Source organism: Leiobunum rupestre, chromosome 2, assembly GCF_980474605.1.
Source record: "Leiobunum rupestre chromosome 2, qqLeiRupe1.1.hap1, whole genome shotgun sequence".
Taxonomy (NCBI): Eukaryota; Metazoa; Arthropoda; class Arachnida; order Opiliones; family Sclerosomatidae; genus Leiobunum; species Leiobunum rupestre.
In genome coordinates this window covers 41,663,411-41,684,936 of record NC_143385.1, presented here as the reverse complement: position 1 = coordinate 41,684,936, position 21,526 = coordinate 41,663,411, and the positions used below count along the sequence as shown (strand labels likewise).

Sequence of the window (21,526 nt, the reverse complement as noted above, 5' to 3'; positions counted from 1 at the left end):
CCAGAATTTTTCTCTCGACAATCTAATTCCCTGATATTTCCAGGTTTTCCCGGTCTGTAAGAACCCTGAATGTATTTTGCAATGGAAACGGGCATTCTAAGTGGGCAAATACTAAATGGGAAACACAGTTTATGCCACCCTTCGAAAACGTGAACAGAAAACCTTATAAGCGTGTACATTCACGTTTTCTAACACTGGCTTAACCTGCTGAAAAACGGAGGCGGGGGTAATATTACCTTGAACGTTCGTTTAACGACGTTGTCGAGAAGGTCCCATTTGGTTTTCCCACTAACTATCACAGAGCCAATTAACACCCGATTGTTCGCCACAGTTTTAAACTTGTCGAAATCGCCGTGAGATCCTTGAAACACTGAAATGACCACTCGCTTTCCATCTCGATCGTTGGCTGCATCATTGAGGTACACATCTGACGGAAACATTGACAAATCAGCGAAAAATTTCTTAAGCGTAATTAGCGAGTTGGACCTTACCGACACTTTGATGCTCCGACTGCTCCGAAACGCTCAGTCTTTTGTCTAAGCTTTCGACGCTATTTCTCAACGGCAGTGAGCTTTGCGAGGAAGCCAATGATTTGGAGGAGACCAGCCTTTGAAGTCGATCGTTATCTTGCTTCAACCCAGCCATTTCATTCTGCAAAGAAAATTTTACGCTTTTTATTTATATCGAAACGTTAATTCTTCACGCTTAATTCGATGTAGGAACTAAACGAAGGTCCTTCACCATTAGTTAAATCACGGAAATTTTTTAATTCGAGATAAAGCTCTGATGAGGCTTAATGGCTTAATTTGCACACAGGTGGATTTCTCAAGGTAACATTGAACTACTACTTAGGGTTTAATTAACCACGTTTCAACAAAATTGTATTCCTTAATGAGAGATAATGAAATTTGCGGTCGTACCCTTAATTTGTTTAACGTTTCTCGTAGCCCTTCTAATTGATGAGCCGACGTTAACGCTTCGAGGCGGATGTCCGTGAGCACCATGTCCTTTTCTCGCAACTGCTTCTTGAGGTCTTCCGCCTGGTCGTCTTTGCTTTCGGTGCCGCTTGATTCACTATCCCTCCTTTCTTTACCATTTCTGAGGTAATCGAAGTGTACACTATTAGCGAAAAGTTTTAAATTTAACGTTCACATTTGAGCGGTCACTTAGATAAATTTCCATTTGGCCCCCTCCTAGTGTCGCCAGAGTGCTAAAGATACCACGATCATTTTATTGATGGGTCGGCGCACCGTCAGGTTTATCGCGCAACTCGTTCGTTCAGGGCGAGGTGAAACTCAATACACTGTTCACGTCATCTATACTGGTACCCCAAACTACATATACAGGGTTGCCACGTTTTTTCACAATCAAATTCCCGGACTTTTCCAGGTTTCTTCTGACCATCTCTGGAGATTTTTCCTGACTTATTTAGTGCAAAGATTTTGTAATTTTTCACCTATATTTTAGTGAACGTTTCCTATTTGCAACCGAAATTAAGATCCTTGAAAATGTCAAGGATCTTAATTTCAATTTTGAGACAATTTTTTCAAATTCCCTGACTTTTCCCTGATTTTTATACCCATATTCAAATTCCCTGATATAATAAATTATATAAACAAATTATTTCGTGAGATCAATATAATTATTTCGTTTTAAATTTTCAATATCTTAACATTTAAACAGGAGTTATAGACTATATTAAAATGTCAAGATTCAATAGATGACGCATTGTAGTGAACAGGATTTATTAGTCGTTAGACGAGACGTTGTGGTATTTTCAACTCAATATACTCCCCTTCTCTCTCAACAAGATCAAATTACGTTGGTGACGGCCTTTCAATAAACAGATCGTGAAGATGCTTTCGACTTAGCGTACTCGGAGGAGCTCAATGGAATTTGGCTGTTAGTCGCGTTCTTACTCGGCCATTCTGTTCGTGTCGGTGATCTTGTTGTTGAATTGATTAATTTGTCCGTTCAGATAGTTCCCTAAGAGCGGAGAGTTGGGCGTCGAAGAATCTGACAGGAATTGCTTCGGGTCTTCCACGTCGGAAACGGAACCGTGTCGATTCTTTCTGCTCCTCGAGAACGCTTTGCTGAATGAACTTCGCAACTAACAAACAATGAAATCCAATATTAGGCATCTGATATTTTTCAGCAGGCTTGCGTTTCGGTTTAACCTCCCTGACGAAGTTAAAGATACATCCAATGAGGTTGAATAAATAGAGATCCAAATCCGCCTTCCAGGACCTACCGTTTCGCGGGACAGTATTTGTTGAGTTGGAGAGTTAGGCCTAGTAAATGAACTTAATCAAATCGTATTGGCGCCATCGATCGTGTTATTGGAAAACTAAACTTTAATATATTTGGCAAAAGAGTCTGCTTATTGAAACAGATGGCACCAACACGATTGGATTAAGTTGAAACTTAAGCCTAATTCTCGTACTCAACTAAAATGTGTCCCGCGAATCCCAGATTGGTTGGGGTTTTATTTATTCTACCTCATTGGATACATCGAATTTCATATTTTAAGCGAAAAGCGTTGAACTCGATTGCGGTAACACACCCTGATTTTCGCAATATTATCAAACTAAATTAAATACCAAAGTATTCCATAAAAACCAAAAATTGTTTTCAATTACATTTATACAAATTCAATATATATCCCGAGAATCTCGGAACAATGGTTGAAAAAAAAGCCCGAATATGATTGGTCAGATCTGCTACTCGAAGGTAACGAAAGGCAGGAAGTACTCGATTTTCTGCCAAGATTTTTCAAGCGATACCGCGGAACTTTAACCACTTGAAAAAATGGCAGTACTAGCACAAGTAACATAATAATGTTAGGTACGTCAATTAGGAAAAATTATCACCGAACTGGTTTTCAGAGCTATTGCTTAATCTAGGTTTAGTTCTCAGCACAGAGCCCCTCTAAGACGAAATACACTACTACCAAGGCGAGAATGTCACAGTCGAAAACAAGGTTCAGTCAGGAGGTTAGCATTAAAACAATAGAAAGTGTCATACTTATAGTACTTGGTATAGACGACTTACCCATCCTTTCTTGGATTTCTTGGACTTCTTGGAGCTGTCGTCTCCGGATTTGGACGCCGTACTGCAAGCGCTCGACATGGAGTTCACACTCGACACCGAGTCCGTCGAAAGTTGCCTCGAAATCCTGTGTTCTTGGAGAGCTAAGTCGCGAGAGAAGCCATTAATATAAATACACAGAACCTCCCCGTTAGTTCCAACTGTATTCCATTTGGTTTAGCTAGTTTCTTTCGAATATGTGACACTCTTACAATTAAGATTAACACCATAAGTCTCTTGCAGCGATACAAAGCAACCAAAGCGCTGGATACCCAAGTTGCAACATGCTAAATTCACCTTTTTTGCGTTAACACCCAGGTTGGCACTACCCGTAGCTCAAACAAATTGCTCTCATGACTTTTTGCTCATACATTAGTTAGGTACTTCGATTGCACGGAGTGTTATAAATGAGTTTATCAATCTTGGATCCGTACGGAATGTCATAAGTTAGTTAATACATCTTTGATCCGTACGGAATATCGTATGTTAGTTTATCAATCTTGGATCAGTACGGAGTGTCATAAGTTATTTCATAAATCTTGGATCCGTAAGGGAGTGTTATAAGTTAGTTTATCAATCTTTGATCCGTACGGAGTGTCATAAGTTAGTTTATCAATCTTTGATCCGTACGGAGTGTCATAAGTTAGTTTATCAATCTTTGATCCGTACGGAGTGTCATAAGTTAGTTTATCAATCTTTGATCCGTACGGAGTGTCATAAGTTAGTTTATCAATCTTTGATCCGTACGGAGTGTCATAAGTTAGTTTATCAGTCTTTGATCCGTACGGAGTGTCATAAATTAGTTTTTGATTCGTCAATTTGTAAGAGCATCGCAAAGTTTTCAACTTAAACTAAGGAAAATAGTTCGATATTTGATCATTACAAAAATTCTAGCGTGTTAAGACAACAAAACTCGTAATCAATCTATTCTAATTGTCAAATGGGGAATGAAGGTGTTTCAAATGAAAGCAATCTCGAGCAGTCCAATTCCAAATGAACTACAAACTACACCAAAGCAAAAAATAAAATAAACCACCCAAGACCACAAATAAAATTCACGTTCGTATTACTCACCCACTTTGTGACATTTTAAGTTAGAATAATTACTTTTAAAAATAAACGTTAGGAATATGCCTAGAGTCGGTTAGCCGGTGATTAATAACGTGCAAAAAAATCAGTGGTTAATCAGTGGTTCCCAAAGCGCAGCATCGCAAGCCTCACCCGAGTCTTTAGTGGTGTTAAAAGTGTGCCTGCGCACTAATTGAGGGGCAGTGGTGTTGTTGGGCGTACTTCGTTGCACGGCCTGCATCGACTGCAGAGCCGCTTTGGTCAGTCCCGCCTCGGCGCTCTGCTGCTTCAGCGCCTCGATCGTCGTCCTCAGCTCAATCAGCTCGGTGTCCTGACAAAATACCAACACCCAGTCAACAAATGCGCCACGGATAGTACCCACAGCTACGGGGTTGAGACCCACAGCTACGGGGTTGACTATCAGCTACGGGGTTGAGATCCTCAACTACGGGGTTAATCAGCTAGGCAAATACCCAGGGTACCACCTCCGGCCCAAGTCATCAAGCGACTTTTAAAGCCATTAATTAAGGTGGCCGGATTACAATGCGATTGCGTAGGAGGGTGGTGGCAAGCCCTGCATTCTACGCGAGCCAACAAGGCCCAACAGCCAAATTTTATGAAAGAGGAAACCGAAGAGCTAGAGGGAAAACCCCTTAGACCAGTGGGGAGAGAACTTGCAAACTCAACGCAGAAGGAGTTGTTCCGAGTTTTCACTCAGTGCTACAAGCTGGGATCGAACCCGGCTCGTCTTGCTGCGAAACCCACAGCTACCGGGTTGAGACCCTCCACTACGGGGTTGAAACCCACAGCTACCGGGTTGAGACCCTCCACTACGGGGTTGAGACCCTCCCCTACGGGGTTGAAACCCACAGCTACCGGGTTGAGACCCTCCACTACGGGGTTGAGACCCACTGCTACGGGGTTGAAACCCACAGCTACCGGGTTGAGACCCTCCACTACGGGGTTGAGACCCTCCCCTACGGGGTTGAAACCCACAGCTACCGGGTTGAGACCCTCCACTACGGGGTTGAGACCCACTGCTACTTGGTTGAGACCCACAGCTACTTGGTTGAGACCCACAGCTACCGGGTTGAGACCCACAGCTACGGGGTTGAGGTGACGGACTTTATTCAGAATTTCTAAATATTCGGGGAATTTTTCACCATTTCTAACTAGTTAGAGAAACGTCGGCGAATTTGGAATTAGGCCTAATTTTTAAGAATTGGTAAGAAGACAGCGTAAAGTCAGGGAATTTGAAAATAGGTCTAAGACGTAAAGGAGTTTTAAACATTTTTAAACTTCTGGTTAATTTCCAAGAGTTACGAATTTCTAAAAATTTTGGGAATTTTACTTTAATTTGAACATTTACTAAAGTTAAATATGGTCTAAATATGGCCAGAGGAAATCTTTTAAAACAGTCAGGGAAAAGACAGAATGCTTCGACATTTTATTATTTTATGGCAACCCCTATTGCTGATTCTAACGGATAAAAATTAGCAGTTTCTGTAAATTTTCAACGTGAGATAGTGCAGGGAGGGTTATGACCGACGCTGTTTAAGTTGTGTATTTTTAACACTAGAGGAGCTGAATTAATGGCTTTAAAAGTCGCTTGATTATTTCAATTCTACGTCACTCTATACAAAATTGTCGCTCATTATTTCGACCTATAACATAACATATCAAAAGTAGATTTACCTTCTGTTCCGCACTTGCTGTTAAATGTTGGAGTCTAGTCGTCATATTGGAAAGACTTTGTTCGAAAGCTGCCACCATATGAGCCTGCAACAAAACAGAAAAACGTTCGGTCATTCACATTTGCCAATAATATTAATCCCTTATAGAATAAATAGGATTTTAATTTAGAGGATTATATTGTTCAATTTAAAGGATAATATTTATAAGATTTTATTTTTCAATTTGTAGGATTATATTTTTCAATTTGTAGGATTATATTTTTCAATTTGTAGGATTATATTTTTCAATTTGTAGGATTATATTTTTCAATTTGTAGGATTATATTTTTCAATTTGTAGGATTATATTTTTCAATTTGTAGGATTATATTTTTCAATTTGTAGGATTATATTTTTCAATTTGTAGGATTATATTTTTCAATTTGTAGGATTATATTTTTCAAATGGTTTCTGTAATAAATCTCAATTTAATACCTTCCTGCTAAAATGTTTACACTGACGTCGTTGAGTATAAATAACAACGTAAAACCGTACCGTTCTAAATATTTGTTTACGTAATTTGCGAATATGTTTATAGGTGAGTAACGAAATATGTATGACCCAGTTACCGGTTCAAATGAACCTTTTCATTTGGGGTCTCATCTTTAGAGCTAGAAATAACGAAATTATACCGCGTCGTATCCAGAAATCCTTCACCGTTTCAAACTAAAACTTTTGACATTGGATCAATGTGGTTAAAGGACCTGAACTGCTCCTAAAATAGGGGTTAAAACAGTTCACGAAATGCATGAGCTCACTGTCGTATTACTAAAAAAACACTACAATCGTGACTCGAATACCTAATAGGTTTTGAAACATCTTCAATAGATAGATATCTGCTAGATATCTTATGGAATTTGTCAGGTGATAAGCCATCGACAATCTGGTCCATGAAAGAACACACTAGTAATTATCTCTCTCAACAATCTGTGTCAGAGAATCGCTAAAGGATGCCATTTGCTTACATGTTTTCCCAAAGAACTGTCTTATCTACAATCTTCGGGACATTCCTCATCTTTTTCCTGGAGCCAAATTTCGGGACTATTGAAATACCTCTGATATATCCATTTATCACGGGTTAATTATCATTTCCCATTTGTACAAATTAATTCAGCTGCCGATTGCGTGCCTCAACTATTAATCGATCTTCTTGTAACGGGTCTTACGAAACCGACCGCGACCTAACGTCGAATGTGAAACGACCAAGAGCTTAAAAAAATTTAGTTTTGGCGGAGGAATAAATAAAAACATTATGGATTCAACTCACAAGTCAGTGATTGTGGTCTTTGCAAATACTTCATTATATTAAATATTATTACTGTCTTTTCTCTATCAGTACAGCCTCTTGAACTGATATTATATAAATCCACGCTAAAAATTTAATTTTCCTCGTAAGGGATATCAATTGGTGGGACCTGGAATGGATTTATTTTATAAATTGACGTATTTAAAAACGCCACTAAATTAATATCTTAACTGTATAATTAACAGGCTAGTTCGGTTTAAATTGATTTTAAACTATGCTTTTTAAACACACAGTTAAAGGGACAATATACAAAACGTTAAAAACCGCTTTTTTTCATATTTTGAAAACATGTCATTACCTATTAATTAACCAGAATAATATTTCCCAACCATGGTTAAATGAATAAATTAATTGTATTTGGAAAGCGGCAGCGTAGAATCGAATTTTAATATACGCTGTGTACACAAATAACACGACAATTTACAAAAGTTAAAAACCGCTTTTTCATATTTTTGTAAACACGACTCTACCTACTAATAAATCAACATATAATTTATTATACAGGCTTTAAATACATAGTTAAGTTAATAATTATCTAGAGACAGATAAAGTGAAATTGAATTTAAACCACGCTGTATCAGTCACTTCTAACAGGGTTCGTACAAAATTTCCGGAATTAAATTACCTGACATTTCTAGATTTTCCCTGACCAAATTGTCATATTTTCCCTGATCATTTTTGTAGAATAAATGAATGGTTCGAGGTAAAAAGCTTGAAAATTATTTTATTTCAAAAATTTATTTGCCTGATTTTTCGGGTCATCTTAAAATTCCCTTACTTTTTGGGACCATTTTCAAATTCTTTGACTTTACCCTGACATTTTGGAGTCCTTTTCAAATTCCCAGACTTTTCCCTGACCTTTTGGAAATCTTTTAAATTCCCTGAATTTTCCCCGACCTTTTGGAAATCTTTTAAAATTCCCTGTCTAAATATACGTTTCAAGGGCCACACAGACGTTTGAAAAGCACGTGCAAGCAGATACGACCAATCCTACTCCCGGATACCAGAGCGTGAAACATTTCAATTTCAAACGCCGTTGTGGCCCTTTAACCTTTGAAATAATTATAATTTAAAATGAGAAAAACGATGCATGTACCAAACATGTTGACTACATTGATCTACATTGCCCTCGAGAGGGGGGGGGAAATAAGTCACCAGAATGCACTTCAATCGCATCGGAAGACGTACATGTACGTTGCAGGGAACCAATGATACGTTCTTCGTTTAACTATGGTTCTGTTGCCCGTATAGCTCCAAGCAGAAAATTCTAATCTCTGTATTTCGTATTTTTAAGCAATTAAACTATACGCTTAAAGGAATAATTTGTCGCTTTATTTGACGATATCATACTTTAAAGGAAACTCTGCAAATAAAAATACGGCGCGCGCTGTAAATCGAATTCGTAATTTAGGCGGAGTCGCTTTTATAAGAGTGGGAGCCACAGAACGCGCCCATTGTGTTTCCAACGCAACGTGCCTAGTTAATTAGCCAAGGGCTAAATGAGGTCTTCGCTATTTCCCGAAAAGCGCTCGCTGCCACTCCTTTCCTCGGAAACTCCCCGTCCCGCATTTTTTACTCGGAAAGATGCAAAATTGCAAGTAGAGAATTTGCCAAGAAATATAAAGAAACGCGTAAAAAGGGCTCAAATTTCACGTAAATTTCGAAGTAAGGAATACCAATGAGGGGGGTTATTAGGGTTCGTCGACGGATGATGGCGCCACCCGGATTTAAGGGGGAAATTCTGACTAGGAAATGTAAAAGTAAATGAGCCTTTAGGAGTATTTCAATATAGGGATTTGGCAGCTAACGTAGATAATACGTCACCAATGCTATTCCCAATTGAAAAAAAAAACAAAACATATCAGCATGGCGGCCATAGCCAGATTTACAACGTGACAGGACTCAAAGCCAATAGTGCTTTAAAATATATAAAACTAATTACTAATTTAAATTAGTTTTATAGGTTTAAAATAAACAAGTTTATAGCAAGTATTTAAAAGGAGTAGTAATAATCTTTCCAACTTCGTGAAAATTAAATTAAAACCAAAAAAAATTAAAATTATTAATTACATGTCTTGTTTCTGTGTAAGTCATTAAAAAATTCGTTTGGGTTTTAACCGAATATGCTAAAAATAAATGAAATATAGGATTAAAAACAGAATTATAGGATTAAAAATGGAATTATAGGATTAAAAATGGAATTATATGATGGGACATTTCAGAATTATAGTAAAAATATAGAAATTTAACAGGATTGTTGGGATAGCGCTTAAAATATACCACGCTGTAAAATGGTGTAAAGTATAAAAACTATACTTCGTAGTAAACACTGTACTTTCCTGATGTAAGAGTTTCAAAAAGGTAGTATTCCGCTATTTTTTTCTTCAAAACATATTTTGAAACACTAGCATCGACACTTCTGTATATTTATATTATATACTTCTGGTAAAACTAAGAGTTCATAATCACAGAATGAAAATTAGTTTTTCTCGTCACGCCGGAAGCGAATCCAGAAACATTGTATTATGAACGCCATCACTTCTACTTGGTAATTTAACATTTTAACTCCCAATCTTGCCAAAATACATAAAATAAATACACAAGTTATCGGTGTATTTATTATTAAATAAAAGTCATTTTTACTTCTTCGTTTATATTTTTTATTTTGAAACGGTGCCTTTTGTCAGTTCATTATTGCATGGACAGTAAATTAAGAGGATAGGTTTTCGATAGCCTTCCCCAGTGCATTTTATTTCTCCCCGCGTAACAATCAGCTCGAGAGACTCCGAGGGAGTCTTGCAAGGTCGTTTGTACCACGTGATCTTAAAATTTCAAAATGGCAATCTAATGCGGTTGATATTGTTATATAATTTTTTGCGCTTTATATTTTAGTAATTTTTAATTTAATTCAATAAAAACTATCAACTGATATTTAGTATATCATATTTAATCTATAAAAACGTGAAAAAATACCTTTTGGCGTAAAAATGTACTTCGTGTTTATCTTTTTTCGAACAGTATCGTCCACTCTTAGCGATACTTGTTTTTTTTTCAAATAACCTTGGACGACTCCCTTAGTGTGATTGGTTTACGGGGGCTAAAAACCAGGCTTTTTAACGATCCTCTAAAATCTACTATCCATGATTATTGAATTACTAATCGTGAAAAAACCAATTTGGTATCTGGTCACTATCTGGTTCGTAATTTAAATATCTCTGCGGCGAGCACGTACAAGTCAATCAGTTACGCTGTCTATAAATATATTCTAGCTGTTCCTTATTTATTGAATGTAATTCGTTGCGGTTAACCTTCAATTAATTCCCCATCACGACTGGAAATAATTTGTAATCTAGAACTAGTCTTTTATTTTTGCGTACCCCGCCAAAAGCGGTTTGTTTTCTTTTTCCGTATCTTGATCTGGATGCCGAAAGACATTTGTATCTGTACTTTCATATGTATTATACAACAAGTTGACAAGCCAAAATATACCTCTCCTCGGAAGAGTTTTTAATTTTCAGTGAAGCGTAACTGTATCCGTGGTTCTGCGGTAGAACGCTCACCTGTCTGCAAGAGGGCTCGGGTTCGAATCCCGGCCGGTTAAAAATTATACTACACCCAATGACAAAAAGAGGGCGCTTTTGGAAAAACCTTTTCCCTGATTCTAAGAAACTGGTTACGCAGTGATTACCCTTTGCCTCGAAAATGCGAACGCGTTCGCAGGCCTGACAGACAGACCCACCGACAGACAGACAGACACGGTGGTTGTATAACCCCTCCTAGGGTACAAAGTCCCCTCGGAGAGGTAAAAACTGGTTTTTCTAACTTAAGAACAATGTTTATTCCTTTACAAAGGTAAATCTAAAAATATAACGGATATAAATGATATTCTTTCAAATAGTAAATCTGTGAAGATTACTTATAAAAGGATTTTAAATCAATGAAAATCCGATTTAAATCAAATAAACGATTTTTTAGATTAAAAAAATTAACAAAGGTGCATCGCTTAAAGGGCTTCAACAGCTTTTTAATTTTACGCGCTAACCGATGAAGAAAGTGATGCCAGAAGCTAATGAACGTAGTTTGAGTACAGTATTTCCTTAAAGGGAAGTCGATTCAAAAAACTTCATCAGTGTATCTTTGTAATTGCGACGAACGGCAACCGAATGACGCATTTTAAATTTACTTCAGCAACCCCCACATGAAAGTCCCTTTAATAGCCATATTTATTTCACAGGGCCTCCACTCAAATCTTCAATTTTTTTATAGGAAAAATAGGATTATATTTCTAAAAATATAGGAATGAATAGGACTATTTTTACAAAATTATAGGATTTTATAGCAATATATATGCTTTTTAATTTACTAACTTTATGCATTTAAAAACAAAATCTATATTTAGAGATATAAATCTTTGATTTTCACTTAAAAAACCATTTTATCACAAAAATATACAAGTAGCTAACCATGTTAACAATATCAAAAGTATAGACTAGAATGACTTGGTATAGGAATTTATCCTATTGCTAAATCTAGCAATTTAACTGAGTGGTTGGATTTGAAATGGCCAAATATCAAAATTATAGGATTTTATACGACTTTTGGGGGATTTTGCTAAAAATATAGGATGTTATAGGACAATTTTGAAAATATAGGATTTTATAGGAATTATAGGACCCCTGGGTGGGCCTGATTTCACGTTTATTGTAGACCATTTTAGTTTGGCGCTCTATTAGTCGAAAGTTTTTTTTACTTATCTTTGTTAGTTTTATTAATGTAACACGAAATATAGTTCCAAGTCATTTCGAAATGGTCCATAAAAAACGAATAACTCGAATTACTTAGAATTTATGGTTTTTTTCTTTGACGTTTCGGTTCAGTTTGTCCGTGTAGCGAGCCCGCGTGCAATGAATTCCAACCACGAATCTTGATTAGAAACGCTTTTGTTTAGAATTACTTTAGATTCTCCAAATTGATTTTATTAAAACAGAGCTAAACATAAATACGGGTAGCTTTGCCTATTTAGTCGTACGTGTCTCGAATATTATCACTCCTGCTTATCTACTAAGCAGTTTCCTGCCCGCCTGTAGGGTCACTGGTCCGGGGTATAAAAACCCGAATCATTTTTTTCCGACATTTTCCATTTTCCGTGCTACCAAGAATACATTTGTTTCAACTTAGGGATAATAATAATAATAACAATAATAATAAGCTAGGCTAATACCCAAAGCACCACCGTAGGCCTAAGTCACCAGGCGACTTTTAAAGCCATTAATTTAAGTGGCCCGAGTTACAATGCGTAGGAGGGTGGTGAAAAGCACATGCCACGCGAGCCAACAGCTCCCTACACTCACTATTACCGTTACTAAGTTGAGACAATTTGTACTACTCTCATGCTTACGGATTCCTGAAATTGAGTAAATGAGAGAGCAGCCACTTTTATAAGCAAATTGAAAGTAAAGATGAGCTATCACTAAACGCGTTTTATTCGAGAGAGAAAAAAAGTAATCTGAACCGCTCTTGAGCAGAGCGTGACACACCGAGCTGAGATTGGATTTTTTTTAAAAATGCCCATCACTTGGACAACGTCAACAATAAGCTCTTGTTGAGAGGAAGTGTGAAAAATAAGCGTGAATAAGGTTTAAACTCTGGCAATTATCAGCTTCGTCCAAGAGGCGAGCCCAGCAAAGGCAGGCAGACAGAGATGGATGAGACGTGGCCTTGCGGACTGGGCGGAGGCGCAACGGCTGTCTAATATCAAATGTCGTGGCGACATGTCGGACAAATTTCAAACCCGCGAAACGACGCGCAAAAATAAATCGCAACTGTCTCGGGCTACGACCCTGGCGAGTCACGGAACGTTAGACGGATTTTTACAAAAACACCATATCGTCAACCGAGAATGAAAACGTCGTAACTTCGAAAAATCAAGTCTTGATAAAACAGCGTTCATACCGCTATCGGGAAAATTGATTTCCCTGATACTTACCGGGTTTTTCCGCTTTTATTTCTACTAATATGTTCCTGATTTTTCCAGAATGTTTGAACCCATATTCCCCTAACATTTACAGGTTTTTTCACTGATATTTCCCTGATTGTTCCAGAATTTTTTAATTGATATTTCCACAATTCCCCCCCCCCTGATATTTACAGTTTTCCCACTGATATTTACAGGGTTTTCTCACTGATATCTCCATGGTTTTTTCACTGATATTTCCCCATGATATTTACAGGTTTTTACACTGATATTTCCCCATGATATTTACAGGTTTTTACACTGATATTTCCCTTTATTATCTCCATTAATATTTCCCTAATTTTTCCAGAATTGTTTAATTGATATTTCCCCCCTGTTAATTCTGTGATTTACCCCTGATATTTACAGGTTTTTCAACAGATATTTCCCTGATTTTTCCAGATGACAGAGTACCCAATGTTTTAAAATAACCTCAATAAAACCTAAAGATTGGTCTTATTATGTCGTAAACACCTACCTAGCGTAACTCTCCATGCCATTGCTAATTTAACCAATCTTTTCGTGTAGAGGCAATAACATCAGAAAATTAATAAAGGCAAATCTTTAATAAGCAAAAATTATTGGTGTAAATTAATATTTTAGGGTAAGCTATCTGAACCCTCATACATTTCCCTGATTTCCCCTAATCAAATGAGAATTTGCCTGATATCTGTCGACAATCTATTTCCCCTTTCTTTCCAGGACTGTACGAACCCTGGAAAATCGACCTTGAAAGTTTTAGGTTTCAAAAGAGGTAGCAAACACGTTTCAGCCACTTAAAGATAACTCACAAACAAAGATTCAAATAACTATATTTCTAGCAAACAGTTTTTATCCAAATGTCTTAACATCAACTAAAATTAATTAAACTTTTTGACGAACTGTATCTCTTAAAATTAATGGGCATTTTTGGAACAAATAATATTCTTTGCGGAAAACTTGAATCTTTCCTTTAAAACCAGTTACTTCATTTTTGTTACTCTTAATATCGCAAAATCTAAATCCGGTATGCGCGAGTTTCCAATTTCAAAGATCGCCATTGTGAAGGTCGAGATTAACATCTTCAAGGTCGGATGTTGTCCTATTCAATGTAGTTATTTCTTATGGTAACGTTTTCACCATTTTGAAGGTCGACATGAGAATTTTTAAGGTCAGAGGTCATCTATCTATTGCACCTAATAGGCCAAAACTATTCGCTCGCTTTGGGACGAAAATAATACACCTTTTACCCCAAACTACCAACTTCTTCCATACTATAACAGCCAAACTGTATTTTGAAGTTGCTCGCTATTTCCTAAACATTTACTCCAAAACTAGCGAATAGTTTTCGCCTAATGTAAATCGTAAGACTTAAATATATTTTCGAGACTGCAATTTGAAGGTCAAGATGACTACTTTGAAAGTCAGAGATCATTCGATCGATTGTAGTAATAAATGCACACCTAGGCTCGGTCTCAGGCTCACCTTAATCATTTTCTTTAAGCTCGGTCTCAATTAGAGCTCGGGCTCACCTTAAGCATTTTTCTTAAGCTCGGTCTCAATTAGAGCTCGGTCTTAATTAGAGCTCGGGCTCAGCTTGAGCATTTTTCTTAAGCTCGGTCTCAAATCGAGCTTGGGCTCACAGAATAAGGCCTCGTATGACTATCGTAATTGTTTACGATAAGACCTTATTTAGTGTATTTCCAGACAAGCGTTTTGAAAGTCGAGATGACCATTTTGAAGGTCAGAGATCGCTCTATGTATGGTAGTAATTGTTTACGATAAGACTATTTTAGTATACTTCGAGATAAACATTTTGAAGATCGAGATGACCAATTTGAAGGTAAAGATCGACGTTGATTAAAGACCACCCCCGAGTCGAACATCCGTAAAATAAAATAGCGTGTATTATAGGAAAGATTACTTCAATTTACATTACAGAAAGGTTCGAAATCGAGTTAAGATGTTTTTGGTCTCAAAACAACGACCAAGAAAATCAACAGATTGTCGTCACAATGAAATGTTCGATTTCTCAAAAAAAAAAAATATATATATATATATATAAATAGTTCTTCCCACGAAAACAGTTACGGAAAAAAAGTTGATTGTTTTTCTTATTCCATTTTCTTCCTAAGAATTTCCTCAAATGGCCCTCTGCTTCTGCATTTAATCGAAATTTAATTTCCAGTGTGCGGGGGTACGCTGGCAAATGAAAATAATAATTCGGCCCATTAAGTGGCACCCCTGTTTCGAGCCTGCTTGCAAGATCGTGATTACAGTACCCAACCAAAAAAGAGGGACCACCCGAAAGATGCCCGATGTCGATAAGAAATGCACTTTTCTTTCTGCCACAAAAGAGTTCGTTTGTTTCTGTTTCCTCTCTCGCGCAAATGGTAATTTCCGTGAGCTCAAAGTTTTTAATAGCCTCTCCCTTATACGGGAAAATAAATAAATGTCGTGCTTTTATTCGAGTCAGGAATGCAAATCTTTTACGAGTTTTGTTTCTAATGGGCGTTCCCGAATATATCAGGGCGCGTCTCGTTAGACCCTGGTCCCTTGGCCTTGGTCAGCGTAACCCAATACGTCGGTCGCGTGCTTAAAATGTCTGTAGTTCCCGAGCGAGACGAAAAGACCCACATATTTTCAAAGTCAAGTTTTTAGTTGTTGTACTGTAAAGATTGAAAAGCGACATCTAGATTGCGAGACTTGAACTAGTGACCTTTTGCATAAAGGGATAATATTTAGAATCGAAATATCGTGCGCTAATACCCGCTGCAATTTGATTTGAAGGTAGTATCAATGAACCTAAGATTATGTTCAATCTAGGATCCTTAAAAATTGTTCGATTGACTTTTACTAAAATCTGTTGAATTGCGTCGTGTTAAGAACTGTGGAATTGACTCGAATCAAAAACTATTGAATTGCGTCGAGTTAAGAACTGTTGAATTGACTCGAATCAAAAACTATTGAATTGCGTCGAGTTAAGAACTGTGGAATTGCGTCGTGTTAAGAACTGTGGAATTGCGTCGTGTTAAGAACTGTGGAATTGCGTCGTGTTAAGAACTGTGGAATTGCGTCGTGTTAAGAACTGTGGAATTGCGTCGTGTTAAGAACTGTGGAATTGCGTCGTGTTAAGAACTGTGGAATTGCGTCGTGTTAAGAACTGTGGAATTGCGTCGTGTTAAGAACTGTGGAATTGCGTCGTGTTAAGAACTGTGGAATTGCGTCGTGTTAAGAACTGTGGAATTGCGTCGTGTTAAGAACTGTGGAATTGCGTCGTGTTAAGAACTGTGGAATTGCGTCGTGTTAAGAACTGTGGAATTGCGTCGTGTTAAGAACTGTGGAATTGCGTCGTGTTAAGAACTGTGGAATTGCGTCGTGTTAAGAACTGTGGAATTGCGTCGTGTTAAGAACTGTGGAATTGCGTCGTGTTAAGAACTGTGGAATTGCGTCGTGTTAAGAACTGTGGAATTGCGTCGTGTTAAGAACTGTGGAATTGCGTCGTGTTAAGAACTGTGGAATTGCGTCGTGTTAAGAACTGTGGAATTGCGTCGTGTTAAGAACTGTGGAATTGCGTCGTGTTAAGAACTGTGGAATTGCGTCGTGTTAAGAACTGTGGAATTGCGTCGTGTTAAGAACTGTGGAATTGCGTCGTGTTAAGAACTGTGGAATTGCGTCGTGTTAAGAACTGTGGAATTGCGTCGTGTTAAGAACTGTGGAATTGCGTCGTGTTAAGAACTGTGGAATTGCGTCGTGTTAAGAACTGTGGAATTGCGTCGTGTTAAGAACTGTGGAATTGCGTCGTGTTAAGAACTGTGGAATTGCGTCGTGTTAAGAACTGTGGAATTGACTCGTCTTAAGAACTGTTGAATTGAGTCACATTCATATTTAAACTTTGTAGGACAGATTCATATTAAATTTGTTGAATTGAATGAATTGCAGAGTTTTGGGTCCATAATCGCGTAAAAACATTCGTTCCAAATTCGAATAAATCGTGCTTTTAAAATGAATGACTTTCAAACGTATTCAACAGAGAAAGCCAAATCGTTATCAGTAATGAAAAGGCAATTTTGAACTCGGAGGAAGACGTCAAACCAGTTTTTCATAAGTCTCGAAGTACACTTTATCGATTATCATAAACTATCTTTTAATGGTTTGGGATTGGCTCAAAAAATGCGAACACGTCTTTTTACTACAGGCTTTTATGTGGCCGAAAACTATCTTGGTCATAAAATTTTAGATTTATTTTCTCGCGTAAAAAATATTGTAAAAGGCGGTTGAAATGTGTTGGAAAAGTTCTCGGGAGAAGTAGGTTAAGATGCTTCATTTCTAAAGTGTTTCCCATCGACCAACAACCAGATCCTGAATTAAAATATTCATTCCTATATAACTCTTTTGCGTTCATTGCAAACCCAAAACGTCCCATTTATGGTTGTTAACATTTTACATGTTGAAGCCAGAAACGCGTACTTGTACGTTTGTTTGTTATCAAAATAGACGCTTAGGACGAGGAGCTAAATATACTGGACCAAAATCTGTACACCGATTACAGGAATATGGAACTGAACACTGTCTTTTGGTAATGGTAAATAGTCCACCAATTACAGGAATATGAAATTGAACACTGTCTTTTGGTAATGGTAAATAGTCCACCGATTACAGGAATATGAAACTGAGCACTTCTTTTAGTAATGCAAATTCTGTACATGGATTACAGGAATATGGAACTGAACACTGCTTTTAGTAATGCTAATTCTGTACACGAATTACAGGTATATGGAACTGAACACTGCTTTTAGTAATGCTAATTTTGTACACGGATTAAGGGAATATGGAACTGAGCACTGCTTTTAGTAAGCTAAATCTATCCACCGATTACAGGAACAAGGAAATTAGCATGGCCTTTGTAAATACTAAATCTGTCAATCGATTACAGAAATATGAAAATGTACACAGCCTTTAGAAATACTAGATTGTCTACCGATTACAGGAAAATGGAATTAAGCACTGCGTTTCGTAAAACTAAATCAGTACCGGTTAGTGGTTACAGGGACTGATTATTTTCGGCCTGTAAATAACCGCAACGAATGGCTAGATATACGCGTCTGATGGTTGTTACTAAGCTTTGTCTTCACACAGCTACTCTAAAACCCAATGTTCCTCGAGATTGAACACTTAGAAGTACCATGGTCATTTAGCCTTGGACTGCAGTATCAATTACCGTTGATTTCTGAAACCAGGAATTTAGATTGCAGTGGGTGGGTAGCTTTTGAGATAGTAAAGAAATTGCTTTAAAAGAAGGTATCTTTTTAACTTCGCTGGCAATATGGTCGAGAAACTCCCACGTCAAACTTGATACCTGCGATAGCGATAGCGCTTCGATTAGAGGTCAGCGTACAACTAGTCCACGCGAAATCATTGTTTCGCAATACGGGTACCAACAAAAAATAAACTGGTTTGTTATAAGTGCGTGAGGGTCTCTGCTAACTTGATGGAAACACGTATTAAACGCCATTCTCGAAATTTTGAATTTGAAAGCGAATTCAAAGTTTTTGTGAAAATTTCAGTCCAAAAATATAATTCCCCAGTTAAATATAATAACATTTTCTATTGACACTATTGATACCATAACAAGTACGTCCATAAGTTTAGCATAATTTTAAAATGTTGTTATACTAAACAGGGTTCGTACACAATTTCCGGAATTAAATTCGCTTACATTTCCAGGTTTTCAGTGACCAAATTGCCAAATATTTCCTGACCATTTTTGTAGAATAAATGAATGGTTTGAGGTAAAATATTTTCTTTCAAAAATTTCTTTGTATGATTTTTTCGGGTCATTTTAAAATTCCCTGACCTTTTGGAAACATTTTAAAATTCCCTGAATTTTCCCTGACCTTTTCGAAACATTTTCAAATTCCCTGACTTCTCCAGGTTTTACAGATCGTGTACGAACTCTGATAAATATATAATGTTAAAATGTTGCGCTAGAGGACTTCAAAATACAGGGCTGTCACAGTTTTTTCAGATTCAAATTCCCTGGCTAGTAAAATAATAAAATTAATTCCCGGACTTTTCAAGGAATTCCAAATATTCCATAAATATATCAATACTCAGTATGTTTAGATTTCTATAGTTAAAACAATTAAATAAATAGGTTTAGTTTTGAAAGAAAATTATTAATTTTATTGTTTATTTTTCTAATACAATTTAGTAGTATTTTGTTAGGAAATTAAGGAGGTCATTCCAATTGCTATTATTCGTTACAATTCTTCTTTACGAGGAAAGGGGGGTATGGAACTCTAAATTTTTATAGAGGATAAACTTTATGAAAAAAAAACCTGTAAGACTACAAATGTTCACTTTTGGCGTTTAAGAGGATATTGCACGGGCCAGTCCGCAAACGGGTAAATCGAGAAAAGTATCCCACTAAGCCTTGTTCTTGAAAAAACGTCGAACCGAGATTAATTGGACGCAGCAGCTGAAAGAGGAAAATCACAGTCCATTGTTCTTCGGAGGCCATCGGTGTTATCTAATACGCGTCTGATATAATCTCGCCACAACTCCTTTAGCTTCGAGCACGCATGCACAAATCAATAAGAAACACGGCGGGATTACTGGCGCCAATTAGACACTAAATTAGGGATGAGTTTTTCTACATCCGCAGGTGTTAACAAAGGCATCCTCACGATTTGAATAAAGGAGAGGGAATTCGGTCGGGGTGCATTACAGCGCCGATGATCAAAGGGTCTTCATTATCATTTATTCAAATTAAGTCAGGTATTTCCTTTCCCAGGAATTCTGATTCCGAGATTCTGGGAAAGTGGATGAATTTAACTTATGTAATATGTTAAGAAGGAAATACGTATTTCGAGCCTGGCGTCAACCTAACGAACTTAAGGATGAAATATAGCTCGAAATAAATAATTATTAGCTTCTGAAAATAAATTTGATTTCGATGTAAATTAGAATTGGTTTCTGATAATAAAATTGATTTAGAAATAAGTTATTAAGAGCTTCTATTAAACAAATTCATTTAGAAATAAATTATTACGAGCTTCTGATAATAAAATTGGTAAATTTTAGAAATAAATTATTAAGAGCGTTTATTAATAAAATTGATTTAGTAATAAATTATAAAGAGCGATTATTAATAAAATGGATTTAGAAATAAATTATTAAGAGCTTCTAATATTTAAATTGAATCAGAAGTAAATTATTGAGCTTCTGAAAGTAAAATTGATTTATAAACCAATAAATAAGAGCTTCTAATAATAAAATTAATTTTAATTTAGAAATAAATAAAGTTTTTAATAATAAAATTGATTTAGAAATAAATTATTACTAACTTCCGATAATAAATTAATTTTGATGTTAACTATTATTATCTTATAATAATAAAATGTCAATTATTATTAGCTTCTGATAATAAAATTGATTTAGAAATAAATATTACTAGCTTCTGTTAGTAAAATTTATATCGATGTAAATTATTATTATAATAGAAACATTTGATAACAAAATTGATTTAAAAATAAATTATTCTAGTATTTCTGATAACAAAATTCATTTAAAAATAAATTATTCTAGTATTTCTGATAACAAAATTCATTTAAAAATAAATTATTCTAGTATTTCTGATAACAAAATTCATTTAAAAATAAATTATTCTAGTATTTCTGATAACAAAATTCATTTAAAAATAAATTATTATTACCTTCTGATAACAAAATTAATTTAGAGGTAAATTAATAAAAACATCTGATAACAAAATTGATTTAAAAATAAATTATTATAATATTTCTGATAACAAAATGCATTTAAAAATAAATTACTCTAATATTTCTGATAACAAAATGCATTTAAAAATAAATTACTCTAATATTTCTGATAACAAAATGCATTTAAAAATAAATTATTATTACCTTCTGATAATAAAATCGATTTTTAAATTATATCAAAATTTAATGATAATTTATCTATTAGATAAATATTTTACTTTTAATAGTATTGAATGATAATGCTCGATAAATTCATATAATAATGAAGCTAATCGGAATTTCACTAAGACTTTTTCGTTTTTGTAACCGAAGGTATCCGTTATTTACATTAGATTATTTTGTAGGCCCCCCAAATGAAACGAAAAGTTACCTAAAAAGGTGTCGAACATCAAACTCCCAAAACGACTTTTGGAATAAAATGAATCGTTGTAACTGCGTGAAGGATTCAAATAACTTTCGCGAAGAAACCCGAGAATGGGGATCAACCTTGAGCCGTCGTACGAGGGAGGAAGGTGGATTTGTTTACCTGAACGAGAGGACACGAACGAGGCCTTCGTTTC

General features: G+C 36.2%; 1 protein-coding gene across 8 annotated transcripts in view; it reads right to left on the bottom strand.

Annotated features, from left to right (window-relative positions):
- The window catches only part of sick (sickie), a 363,513-nt gene that overhangs the window by 4,629 nt on the left and 337,358 nt on the right, over positions 1–21,526 (bottom strand). For 6 of the 8 annotated variants that reach the window (XM_090165613.1, XM_090165609.1, XM_090165608.1 and 3 more), the window contains 7 exons: positions 5,851–5,934; positions 4,309–4,486; positions 3,052–3,191; positions 1,920–2,110; positions 921–1,119; positions 492–651; positions 237–427 (listed from right to left, as the gene is read on the bottom strand). In XM_090165613.1, coding sequence (XP_090021739.1) covers positions 237–427; positions 492–651; positions 921–1,119; positions 1,920–2,110; positions 3,052–3,191; positions 4,309–4,486; positions 5,851–5,934 — 1,143 coding nt within the window. The remainder of the gene's footprint in view (positions 1–236; positions 428–491; positions 652–920; positions 1,120–1,919; positions 2,111–3,051; positions 3,192–4,308; positions 4,487–5,850; positions 5,935–21,526) is intronic. The other 2 variants (XM_090165611.1, XM_090165612.1) reach the window with 2 other exon arrangements.